Here is a 13545-nt window from a genome sequence, read left to right on the forward strand (position 1 = left end):
GCATCTCAACTGGAATTTTAACTACTAGGACAAAAAGCCCCTAAACATTTTTTATTTAGTGTTTCTGGCCGGCACCACGGCTCACTTGGCTAATCCTCCACCTGCAGCGCCAGCACCCCGGGTTCTAGTTCCAGTTGGGGCGCCAGATTCTGTCCCAGTTGCTCCTCTTCCAGTCCAGCTCTCTGCTGTGGCCCAGGAGTGCAGTGGAGGATGGCCCAGGTCCTTGGGCCCTGCACCCGCACGGGAGACCAGGATGAAGCACCTGGCTCCTGGCTTCGGATCGGTGCAGCGTGCTGGCCGCAGCGGCCATTTGGAGGTGAACCACTGGAAAAAAGGAAGACCTTTCTCTCTGTATCTCTCTCTCACTGTCTAAAAAGAAAAGAAAAGAAAAAGAAACAAAACGAAAATAGTGTTCCCATCATAGTCTTTGCAGGACATTTGTGTGTGTGTATTTGAAAGGCAGAGCGGGGCGGGGGGGTTGGGGAGGGGAGAGAGAGAAAGAGAAGGAGGTATCTCCCCAATTCACTTCCCAAATTTCTGCAATGGCTAAACCTGGGCCAGGCCAAAGTCTGGAGCCCAAAACTCTAGCTGGATTTCTCACATGTTGGCAGGCACCTAAGTACCTGAGCAGGAAGCTGGATCATAGGCAGAGGCAGGACTTGTTCCTAGCAACTCCCATGAGGGATGTGACCATCCCGAGTCGGGGCTTTATTCACTGTGCCACAACTCCTGCCCTTCACAGGAGCTTTTTAGACACCTCTTTCCGACAGATGTCATTCAGTGGCATAAGGATCTCACATTGGAATGGAAGTCTCAAGGCTTCATTTCTCACCTTGATTTTGCCCTCATCGCCTCTGTGACTTTGGGTCACTTTCCCGGCCTTCATCTCTCCTGTAAAATGAAGAAGTTGATGTACGCCTATCTGTACGGTCCCTTCTGCCCTTGGAGTTCTTCTGAGTCAGTGTGTTACTGATGTTCTGTTCACATTGTGCTCATCTACTGCCGTGCTTTGTTGGTTGATATCTCAGTGTGTGTTTTCAAAGGCAAACTACTTTGGTCAGAGGCTCAGTGTCAGTCATCCTGTCCTTTTAAAAGTTTTGCTTCTTCTTCAGGGGCCGGCACCATGGTGCAGTAGGTTAATCCTCCGCCTGGGGTGCCAACATCCCATACGTGTGCTGGTTCTAGTCCCTTCCATTCTGGCTCTTTGCTGTGGCCTGGGGAAGCAGTAGAAGATGGCCTACGTCCTTGGGCCCCTGCACCCGCATGGGAGACTGGGAAGAAGCACCTGGCCTCTGGCTTTGGATCAGTGCAGCTCGAGCTGTTGTGGCCATCTGGGGAGTGAACCAACAGTTGAATGATTGTCTCTTTGTCTCTCCCTGTTACTTTACCTCTCAAATAAATAAATAAAATCTTGAAAAAAAAAAAGAGAAAGTTTTGCTTCTTCAACCACATAGACATTTGGAAAGCACCTCCTATAGATTACATCTTCTTTGGCAAAGTATTAAGCCTTTTTACAGTAATGTAAATTTAAATATGCTATCTCAAAAACAAAAAGGAAAGAAAGTGAGAAGAGAGGGGGAGGGAGAGAGGAGGAAGGGAATAGCACTATATTCTTAGAATTATATCTGCAAAACACATTGAGTCGGTTAAAAACTAATTAAATTCTTTTAAAAATAAAATATAAAACAAAATAAGAAGTGACATACCCAAAAAGACAAAAAATCTATTTTTAATTGTAATAGCAAATATTGACCTAGTGCTATTATATATTAAGTGCTATTTGAATATATTTCATCTGCACACTAGTGTAGTCTCACATCTATCAGTTAGCTATTGCTGCATAAGAAAACACCCTAAAATGTAGTGGCTTCAAAATAAAAAGAACAAAAGAAAGCTGATTGAAGCCTCCACACGAGTGCCTTCCTACAATCTCACAAGTTTCGTACATGCCACAAGGTAAGTTAGCAATAGTCTGATCCTGCCTACAATCTCACGAGTTTCATTCAAGCCACAAAGTGTGTTAGCAATAGTCTGATTATGTTTCGTTTTGCTCAAGTAGGTTGAGCAGGGTCCTGGGAAGGCAAGCATGATGTCAGGTTCTGAAAAAGTGCATGGTGGCAATAGAAGGGTACTTGCTTTGTGGACAGGTTTTAGCTCGCTGGTGCCTCTAGTCTAGTGTGCTTCCTTAGGCTCCCCATTCCCCCTGCCTTGGCTCAGTCAGTAGTCAGTTGCTTCTGTGTATGTCTTAGGCAATTGTGAAGTCTCCCCCATTGACTTTGTAAGTGTAGTTACTACTGGTCTCTAACAAGTAGAAGTGAAAAATGGTCCTGATCCCAGATGGCTCACGTGTGTTGTGTTCTTCCAAAGTATTTTGTTTCTTTCTTTCTTTTTTTTTTTTTTTTTTTTTTTTTGACAGGCAGAGTGGACAGTGAGAGAGAGAGACAGAGAGAAAGGTCTTCCTTTGCCGTTGGTTCACCCTCCAATGGCCGCCGCGGCCGGCGCACTGCGCTGATCCAATGGCAGGAGCCAGGTACTTCTCCTGGTCTCCCATGGGGTGCAGGGCCCAAGTACTTGGGCCATCCTCCACTGCACTTCCCTGGCCACAGCAGAGAGCTGGCCTGGAAGAGGGGCAACTGGGACAGAATCCGGTGCCCCGACCAGGACTAGAACCCGGTGTGCTGGCGCCGCAAGGTGGAGGATTAGCCTAGTGAGCCGCGGCGCCAGCAAGTATTTTGTTCTACACGGGCACAGCCGTGCATTTTACGGACACACTATTTTTGCAAAGAAGGCCAATGTGGGAGTCGGGAATCTAGAGGGTGTGTTGTGGCTTGGGTGACCCCTTGGGTAGTTTGTACACTGTGTGCTCCAGTAGCAGCCCCTGTGGTCACTGTGCACCCTGGACTAGTGAAGAGTTGTATGGGCCTGTTTCCGTCCAGGTGAGAAGAGTTCCCGGGTCGAGTGGCCATCTTCACAAAACTGAGGACGGTGACTGGGAGTGGAGTGACGACGAGATGGATGAAAAAAGCGAAGAAGGGAAAGCCGCTGTTTCTCAGGAAAAGGTAACCGGCCCGGGTGACCCGCGTAAGGTTTATTTCTCTGGGTTCTTTTCTGGGTGTATAGTAACAGACCTGTAATTGTTTTTACAGTCACGAAGAGTAAAAGAAGAAAATCCAGAGGTGAGTAGTGGTTGTTTTTCTTTCTATCTTACCCCTTTGTGGGAGAGACTTCAGCATCTCAGGAAGAATTTTTCAAAGACAGGAAAGGCTCGTAGACTTTGCAGGTCTGCAAAAGTGTGCATGAATCAGGGCAAATGTTCTCCGAGCCTCAGTCTCCCCCTCTGCCAGCTGCTCACAGAACGTTTAAAGTTCATGTGAGGATTGATGAAATCATATACAGCAAGCATGCATGGGGTGTCCTTGCACACACTAGGTAACCAATTAATTTTAACTGTTAGTGTCACTGTCTTTAAAAAATGTAGTAAGCACACAGGCAAAATTCCTTCTGTGTTTTTAGTTTACAGTATTTCAGACATTAAAATGGTTAGAAACTCTAGGTTGAATCTATTGTTCTTGATTTTTAAATTTCCTGGGTAACATAGTAGGCAAGTGAGAACTGGTCATCTTTTGATTAAGAGATCATTTTTTATTTACGTCCCCCATCTGATGAATTATCCTAATGCCTAATGACTAATGATGACTGTGGTTCTTAGGATGTGCTCATTTTCCTAGAGGAAATTTAAACTTATTTAAATAGCTCCAAGTATTTTATAGACCTAGTAATTAATGTGTAACTTGATAAATTCTCATTAAGAACACAGAAAACTTTGGGTTACAAATGATATCCATCCCAACTTTTTGAGATTAGCGGACATTTCCATTTGATTGCATGGAGTAGCTGTCATTCAGTTTTAAGTGGCAGCAGCCAGCCACAGGCCGCTCTTGCCGGTTCTTCCTTCCCCACCTCATTCTCTCTTCTATCCTGCACTAGAGACGTTTCAGCTGCTGCCAAGTGGTTCCTCTCCCTCAGACCCTGTTCCCTCTTACGTCAGCTGTGAGGTCATCTTTCCATTTGATCAGTGGCACTGTTCCCATCTCTCAGAGCAATGGTGATGAGTCCCGAGGTGGGACGTGTTGGCCACACAGATCTTGTGCTAGGTTTCTAAAATGGTCTTCAACAGATGTCATGAACTCTGCCCTCTTCTTGGCGACGGTTCCATTTTTTTTTTCCTGGAATCTAGAGCCCGGATTTTTTTGTCTGTTTCTAAGGGTATCTAATGGAAAGTGTCAGTTCTGCTTAGAAGTAGAACAGAGTGACATGGTTCGTGTTACTGACATCATGCCTTAGGAAGCGCTTGTTATTGGTTCAGTGTAGGACGTACTCGCTGAATGATAGTCACTGCATCTTGCCTTGCCAGTGCAGACTGACAGGAATGGTAGATGTTTCCTCCTGAGGGTTTCCTAAGACAGTCTCTTCCTATGTGGAAGAGTGGGTTTGGAATTGCCCTGATAGCTGACTTGTTATCTCGATAATGGCAGTATCTTTTTGGCAAGAATATTTTCCGCAAAGACAGGACAGAAAATAACGTGGGACATGTTGTCACTTGATCCTTGAACATCACTGTCACCATTCCTGAGTGGGCTTTGAAAGTCATAGGCATTGCACTGCAACTTGACTCTAATTCTCAGGAGTATCTTATGTCTGCTCCCCTGTTAGTTTGTCATAAAAAAGACTGTAAGTAGGTTTCTTATCTTGTGAAAGGATACACGTGCTTGCACGTAAACACCACCTCCAGATGTTACGAATAACTTGCCCCACAAGCTGTCGCACAACCTCTGGGGCCAGTGTTCGATGACCTTTGCTGTGGACGTTGGCATTTCAGTATCTTGAGCTGTGTTGAGAAATACTATAATGATAGTCGCTGTGTCCTTTCAGCTTTTAATTAAAGTAGCCCTCTAATTTGCTGACCACCCCAGGCTGCTTTCTCTTAAGTGAAGCAATAAAATATTCTAGTTACCTATTACAAAGGGAATTAAAAGGTTTAAATATGTAAACATTCAGCCAATGTATTTTATATGCCTACTGGGCACACTTGTTTTAGTAGGTGTGGGAGAGACATCAGTGACAAAAATAGAGCAAAATTGTGGTCCATTTGGAGCCTACATTCTAATGGGAGGAAATAAACAGTACACAATAGCCTTAATAAATAGGTAAATTATGTGGTGTGTTACAATGGAATGGGAGCAGTAGAGAAAAGTGGATTGTGGTTGTAGGTTGTGGGGAATTGGGTAGGAGGTGCTAATTTTATATGGGTTGGTTAGGATAGACCTTAGTGAGAAAGGAAATAGAGTAAAGATGTGGAAAAGCTCTGAGCAAACTAGATAGAATAAAACTGCAAAGACCAGTTTTATCTTACTCCCTGCCACCCCCCAACTGTTGCTCCTAGGCTTCATATCCGAGTCACGACACCATTATGTCGCTCCCCCATTCGTGGAGGAACGACACAGGACCCTGCGCTGTTCTTTTGTCTGCTCGGCCCTTCCCGGGTTTGCTGCTGGTCCTTCCCAGGTTGGCTGCTGACCCCTCCACCTCCGTGGAAGGGCGGCTCCCCCTGCCACTTTCCCCACTTCCGCGGAGAAGCGGCACACCGCCGGCCGGCTCTCTCGGGGGCTGCTCAGGTGTTCTCTTTAGATGTTCCTGGTGCATGTTGTCTCTCTCCTCCTTTATAGTCCTCTTCCACCAATCCCAACTCTGCTGCCCACATGCCGAGCATGCTGCTCTCCTCCAATCAGGAGCAGGATCAGCTCCTGCAGCTTATCAGTCAAACTGGCGAGAGGCAGCTGCATAGAGGTTGTTTGGGCTCTCTCTCAGCGCCATATTGTGGGAGAGCAGATGCATAGAGTAAGTCTTAATTCCAGTAACTTAGTCTAGTCTGAGTTGCTCCCCACACCCAACCTGTGGGTATCACTTCTTTCCACAGAAGTTATCAGTTTGTAGTGTTTGCTTCTCAATCCTTTCCTGTTCATTTTTATACAAATACAAGGAAATTTCAGGTAGCATCTTAAGGTCATGAATAGAATTATAAAAGCTAAAATGATTCTGCAGTTTGTCCTATTTTCTTGGAAATCTTTCCACCCTAGATATTGCAGATCTGCTTCTTTATTTTTAACTGCTACATAATATAATGGATGGGTGGAAATGGTTTATTTAACCATTTCCTTCCTGAAAATAATTTAGGTTGCTATTGCAGACATAATTCTGTTCACTTTTCTGTGTATGCAATTTTGAGAAGCACATCCATAAGTAAAGTGCAGATCGTTAGAACTGTGATTGCTCTGCTGAAGTATCTGCTGACTTAGAATTTCTTTGTTTCTATCAATAGGTATAACAAAGTATCCAGCCTATGACATTGCACCTTAGATCTTTAAACATCTTCAAGAGTGAAAATGCCTGTCTGTAACACGTGGCACATTTAAATGCTGGAATATTTACATTTTGATAAGCTTTTCAATGCTCCTTGTTATTTAATTTGAGTTCAGGTGTTTTTTCACTGTAAGCCACTGGAAGACAAGGATAGTATTTTATTCTTGTTGATACTCCTTTTGCATCTGGTAGAGACTCTGTCCGTGCTTGTTGGTGACACGGCTGCCCATGCCCATGTTCTAATATACACACATGAAACAGGCAGATGAGTAGGCATGTAGTAACGATGAGTAGGTCACAAATTAGCAGTGAAGGTCAGACGATGTTACAGAATGGAGTGAAGTTTGGAAATAGCCTTATTGGCCCCATGTCTAAGGTAAGATGCTACAGTAAACAAGGGGCATTTTAGGGACTTCTAGTTTGTTAGGGACTCATGGGAGGCATGAGGTGGCATTTTAAGGTATCACAGTCTTAATTGAGAATACTGAGAAGGCCAGGGTTGGGTATTTGTTGGAGGGATGTTGGGAAGATATGCCTCATCCTGTGCTGGAGTGAATTTTTAGTATTGACTCTAAGATTTGGAACTTAGACCACATATCTTGAGATTTCATGGACAGACATGTGGGAAAATTTGTCCTGTGCTCCTAACCTGATGCTTTAGAAAAATAGTCTTGCAGACTATTGGTTACTTCCTAGTAGTTAGCAATTTGTAACAGGTAGATGATTTATCCTGATTTCATATATTTATCATCTTTATTCCCCTTGGATGGTGGGTGTGTGTGCGGAGACTAAAGATTAATAAAACAAACTATACAATATTAATAATACACTAATATTAATAATACAATTAGTTAATTGAGTAGATATTTAATGTGTGCCTGATTTCTGCATGGAACTATGTCAGGCACCTTGGGAATGATGGGAAGGCACAGAGAGTTTGTTTTCTGGAAGCCTTTCATCTCTTTGAGGTGTGTATTTGGGGTCATATTTGCAAAAGTCTCTGCTTCCTTGGGTCCTGTTTGCTAGTTTGTGTCTCCTCTTGTAGAAAAGTCTTAAACTGTGGGGAGCAACTCGGACTAGACTAAGTTACTGGAATTAAGACTTATTCTATGCATCTGCTTTCCCACAATATGGCGCTGAGAAGGGAAACAGCTTCTACACAGCTGCCTCCAGTTCAACCAATAAACTGTAGGACCTGCTCCTGATTGGAGGAGAGCAGCGTACTCGGCGTGTGGGTAGCAGAATTGGGATTGGTGGAAGAGGACTATAAAGCAAGAGAGAGACAACATGCACCAGGAACATCTAGGAGGAACATCTATCTGAAGGAACACCTGTGCAGCCCCCGAGAGAGCCGGCCGGCGGTGTGCCGCTCCCCCGCGGAAGTGGGGAAAGTGGCAGGGGGAACCGCCCTTCCACGGAGGTGGAAGGGACAGTAGCCAACCCGGGAAGAACCAGCAGCAAACCCGGGGAGGGCCGAGCAGACAAAAGAACAGCGCAGGGTCCTGTGTCGTTCCTCCACGAAGAGGGGGAGCGACATAATGGTGCCGTGACTCGGATAGGAAACCTAGGAGGGAAGAAACAGGAAGAAGTGGAAAATACCGGAGAGAGAGACTAGCAAAGAGCCTAGGGAAAAGCCGGACAGAAAAGGTGCCGGAAGAAGCTATCGAAAGCCTAGGCATAGACTCGGATACGGACTGTGGGAAAGGAGTTAGGATTTAAAGTGAAAGCAAGAAGAAACTTAGACTCAGATACGGACTGCAGGTTGAAAGTGAAAGTGAAACCTATAAGAAACTTAGACTTGGATACGGACTGTGGGGAGAGGCCAGGAGAAATGAGGGAAGAATATTGTTGGAAGAAAACTTAGGGAAACATACCGGGTAGAGAAAAATGTTCGTTCCTCCACGAAGAGGGGGAGCGACATTAAACTGTTACTCCATTATTGGTCTTTACATAGCCAGTGGTTTTGGACCTATTTTTGTCAGACTGCAAAATATTAAGTACTTGTTTTACAAGTTTTCTCTCAATTTCACATTGTACTTTAATTTTCTAGGTAAAAGAAGTGAAATTGACTGAAATTTCCAGCTTCCTTTGGTTTCATTTTAACTGAAGAGGACATAAAATAAGCAGCATTATTTGATTTTTTTTTAAAGACTTATTTATTTGAAAGGTAGAGTTACAGAGAGAGAAGGAGAGGCAGAAGGGGAGAGAGAGAGAGAGAGAGAAGGAGAGGCAGAAGGGGAGAGAGAGAGATCTTCCATCTGCTGGTTCACTCCCCAAATGGTTGCAAAAGCCAGAAACAGGAGACAGGAGCTGCCTTTGGGGCTCCCATGTGTGTGTTGGGGACATTAATATTTGACCCGTCTTCTGCTGCTTCCCCAGGCACAACAGCAGGGAGCTGGATCAGAAGTGAAGCAGCAGGGACTTGAACTGGCGCCCACATGGGGTGCTGGGCTGCAGGTAGCGGCCTTACTCACTTTGCTACAGTGCTGGCCCAAGCAGCGTTCTTTTTATCATAGCAGCATCTCAGTTAAATGGATGGAAGTAAATGGTTCACAACTCCAGCTCTACTTCTGAAACCGTGCCTGCTTCGAAAAATGCAGCTGCCTTTACTTCACCCAGTTTCTGACATGGTGGTTTGGTGTGATGCCCAAGCAACTATCGTTTTTACAGAGGTACTCACATGATTCTGATTCGTGGGTAGGGTCTAGTATTTTCACAGGAAGACTGCACAATTCACTTTCAATCCAGAAAGACTGTGTGCTCAGAATTCCTGAAGGTTTCTTATCATAAATTTCAAAAAGCAAAGCAAACAGAACAAAAGGAAACGGAAAAAGAAAATTGTTGCAGAGATTTCTTGGAAAAGTTGTCCCTATTTAATCAAGTGTGATGAAGCAGGGGAAAAAGGTTTTTGGCTGAAGCCCAGTGGAACCCGCAAGAGACATTTTCTTGAAGAGTTGTGTATTTGAGAGTCTAGAGCAGGTTAATTGCAAAATGTTTCTGTTTCCCAGTTCTGGGATCTTGTTCTGAGGAGAAAATCTATTTGGTGTGAATTTAGGCTGAGTTAATTTTACAAGAGTTTAGACACATCGTGAAAGCTGAATTCATTGCTTTTATTACTCACTGCTCTGGCCTGATGGCTTTTAAGACTTATTCTAGTTTTAAAAAATTATTTCTGATTCGGAAAGCATGTTTTTCAAATGCCCGTTAGTGCTCATACATTTGTTTTATATCCATATGATGGATGAAGAGAAATATTTGATTTCCTCCTCTCAATTTATTATGGTTAGCCTTAGTCATCCCAGATGGCTTTAATTTAGAACTTTTATGATACCAATTTCTTTTTAGGCAATTAATATATATTTAAATTGGCAGATAGTAATTGTGCATATTTATTGAATACAGTGTGATATTTCAGTGTATGGGTATATTGTGTAACGACCAACTCATCATCTTAAATGTTTATGATTTTGTGATGAGACCATTCAAAATCATCTCCACTAAGCATTTTGTTTTGAAAAAGTATAATATTTTTGAAAAATGTTTATTTACTCTCATCTACTTGAAAGGCAGAGAAAAACAGAGACAGAGATTTATCTTCCATCCACCAGTTTGCTTCACAAATGCCTGCAAAGTTAGGGCTGTGCCGGGCCGAAGCCAAGAGCCCAGAACTCCTTCTGGGTCTCCCACGTGGATGTCAGGGGTCCATGCACCTGAGCCTTTGCTGCCTCCCAGGATGCATTAGCAGGAAGCTGGATTGGAAATAAAGTGCTCTAATACAGGGTGCAGGCATCCCAAGTTGTGGCTTAACCCATTGTGCACAGCACAATAATGTTAAATGTAATTACTTTCTATGTGATAGTACACCAGAACTCATCCCTCCTCTGTGGCTGTGCCTTTGCGTGCTGTCCTCCCCAGCCTGAGGTAATCACTCGTCTGCTCTTGATTCTATGGGCTCAGCTTTTTCAGATTCCACATAGGAGTGAATTTATATGATAATTAACACTCTGTGCCAGGCTTATTTCACTAAATATTGTATTCTTCAGTTTCATTCATCTTCCTGGAAATGGCAGTATTTCATTCTGCCTTTTTTTTTTTTAAAATAGCTGAGCAATATGCCATAGTGTGAGTATCATGCGAGATTTTCTGTATTAGAGGTCAGTCCTCTTTAAATGTTGTATAGAATTCAGTAGTAAAGCCATCAGGTCCTGGAATTTTGTTTGATGGGAGACTTTTAATTGCTGTTTCAATCTCATTTCTTATTATGGGTTTGTTTAGATTTTCTGTATCTTCTTGATTAATTGGGTAAGTTATATATATCTGGGAATTTATCCATTTTTTCCCCAAGATTTTCCAATTTATTAGCATATAGCTATTCATAGTAGTTCCTTATGATCCATTGTATTTCTGTGTTATCAGTTGTAATGTTTCCTTTAACATCTCTAATTTTTTTTTTTTATCTTCTCTTTTTTGGTTAGTATAGCCAAAAGTTTATCTATTTTATCTTCTCCAATACCCCAAGTTTTTCATTTTGTTGATCTGTATTTTTTTTGTTTCCATTTCATTTATTTCTGCCGTCATTATTTCTCACCTATGCTAATGTCGTATTGGATTTGTTTTTGATTTTCTGAGTCCTTGAGATGCATCATTAGATTGAAATCTTACTATTTTTAAATGTAAGTACTTAGCTGCTATAAACTTGCCTCAATACTATTTTTGTCATATCCCCAAATTTTGATAATGTTATATTTTCATTTCCATTTTTTCAATAACTTTTAAAATTTCCTTTGTAATTTCTTCAGTGATATATTGGTCACTTGCTAGCAGGTTCTTTAATTTCTGTGTATCTGTGAATTCTGTCATTCTTCTAGTTATTGATATCTAGTCACATTCCTTTGTGTTCTGAGAATATGCAAGGTGTGGTTTTAGTCTTTTTAAATTTGCTGAGACTTGATTTGTGGCTTATTGTATAGTCTTTCCTAGGAAATGATCTATGTGCTGCCGAGAATAATTGTATATTCTGTAGCTGTTGGGTGAAATGTTCTGAAAATGTCTGTTAGGTCAATTTGTGCTATAATTCGGTTCAACTCTGATGTATCTTTGTTAATTTTCTGTCTGGGTGATCTGTACATTGATGACAGTGGGATGTTGAAGTCCGCTACTATTAATATGTTGGAATGTATTCCAAAATATTGAAAAGGGTAGAACTCTGCCAAACTCTTTTTTATGAGGCCAGCATCACTGTGATACCAAAACCACACAAAGGCATTATACAAAAAGAAAACGGTAGGCTAATATTCTTGATGACCATATGTAAAAATTCTCAGCAAGATATTAGTAAACCAAATTTACTCTGTCAAAAAGATCATAATGACACAATCAAGTACAATTTATCTCAGAGATGGAAGGGTGACAACATTTGAAAAATCAATAAACATAAATCACATCAACAGAATGAGGAACAAAATCTTATTTTTGTCTCAGTTGGTGTAGATAAAACATTTGATAAATTCAACTTTCCTTTATGATAAAAATTTTTAACAAATTAGGTATAGAAGGAACATACATCAAAATTATTAAGGCTGTATATGTCACCAACAGCCAATATCATACTGAATGGGAAAAAGTTGAAAGCGTTTCCCCACAGATATGGAACAAGGCAAAGATGTTCACTTTTACCACACACATTCAATACAGTATCTGAAGTATTATCAAGGGGAATTAAGACAGAGAAAGAAATGAAGGACATCAGAATTAGAAAGGAGGAAGTCAGAATATCCACATTTGCAGGTAACGTGATGTTATACAGAGGAAAACCTAAGCACGGCACCGAACCAGCTTTTAGAACTGATAAACAGGATCTGTAAAGTTGCAGGATACAAAATAAAAGCACTAGTATTTTTGTGCAGCAATAATGAATGAACTCACTGGAAGGGAAATCAAGAAAGACATCCCATTCATAAAAGCTGTAAAAAAATAAAATATTTAGGAGCAGATGCAATCAAAGAAATGAAATATTTCCATAAGGAAAACTACAAAACATTGATGAAAGAAGTCATCCAGGATACACAAAAAAAGGAAAAGATACTCTATGCTTGTAGTTTGGAAAACTTAATGTTATTAAAATGTTTGTACTGCCTAAAGTAATCTATAGATTCAGTGCAATCCCTTTTTAAATACCAATGTCATTCTTTGCAGAATTAGAGAAATGATTCTAAAATTTATATGGAATCACAAAAGACCCAGAATAGCTGAAGTGATCCTGAGAGGGAAAACTCAAGCTGGAGGTATCACAGTATCTGATTTCAAAGCATACTACAAAGCTAAAGTAATTAAAACAGCATAGTAGAGGCATAAAAACCAACACATGGATCAGTTGAATAGAATACAGAGCACAGAAATCAATCTATATATATATACAGCCAATGGTTCCATGAACATATATTGGAGAAAGGATGGTCTTTTTAATAAATGCTGCTGACAAATTAGATGTATCAATGTAGAAGAAAAACACACTGTACACAAGAATCAACTCAAGATGGGTCATGACCCTAATGTAAGACCTGACACTGTGTGAAATTTATAGAAAAAACATGGGACAAACACTCCAAGGCATTGATGTTGATGATGACTTCTTGCGTAAGATCCTAAAAGTACAAGCAGCAAAAACAAAACCAGACAAACGGGATTATATCAAATTTAGAAGCTTCTGCACAGCACAGAAAACAAATCAACAGAGTGAGAAGACAGCTGACAGAGTGGGAGAAAATATTTTCAAGCTAATTATCCAATAAAGATTAGTATCCAGAATGTATCAGGAACTCAAAAAACTCAAACAAAAAACAACCTAGCCAGTTAAGAAATTGGCAAAGGACCTGAACAGATAGTTTCTTAAGAAGAAGTGCAAATGGACAACTAATACATGAAAAGTTTCTCAGTATCAATAGGCCTCAGAAAAATGCAAATTAGAACCAAATTGAGGTATCACCATACTGTTGTCGAAATGGCTGTTATCAAAAAGACCAAGAGCAACAAATGCTGGCAAGGATGCTGAGAAAGGGGAACTCTTCTGTACTGTTGGTGGGAATCTAAATTAGAGCAGCCATGGTGGAAAACAGTACGGAGATT

At 41.4% G+C, this 13545-nt stretch overlaps 1 protein-coding gene across 2 annotated transcripts in view; it reads left to right on the top strand.

Moving 5' to 3' along the window:
* Nucleotides 1-13545, top strand: part of STK39 (serine/threonine kinase 39) — a 335022-nt gene that overhangs the window by 192833 nt on the left and 128644 nt on the right. For both annotated transcript variants that reach the window (XM_051848534.2, XM_051848536.2), the window contains exons 11-12: nucleotides 2937-3059; nucleotides 3147-3176. In XM_051848534.2, the coding sequence (XP_051704494.1) occupies nucleotides 2937-3059; nucleotides 3147-3176 (153 nt within the window). The remainder of the gene's footprint in view (nucleotides 1-2936; nucleotides 3060-3146; nucleotides 3177-13545) is intronic.

Source organism: Oryctolagus cuniculus, chromosome 3 (genome assembly GCF_964237555.1).
Source record: "Oryctolagus cuniculus chromosome 3, mOryCun1.1, whole genome shotgun sequence".
NCBI lineage: Eukaryota > Metazoa > Chordata > Mammalia > Lagomorpha > Leporidae > Oryctolagus > Oryctolagus cuniculus.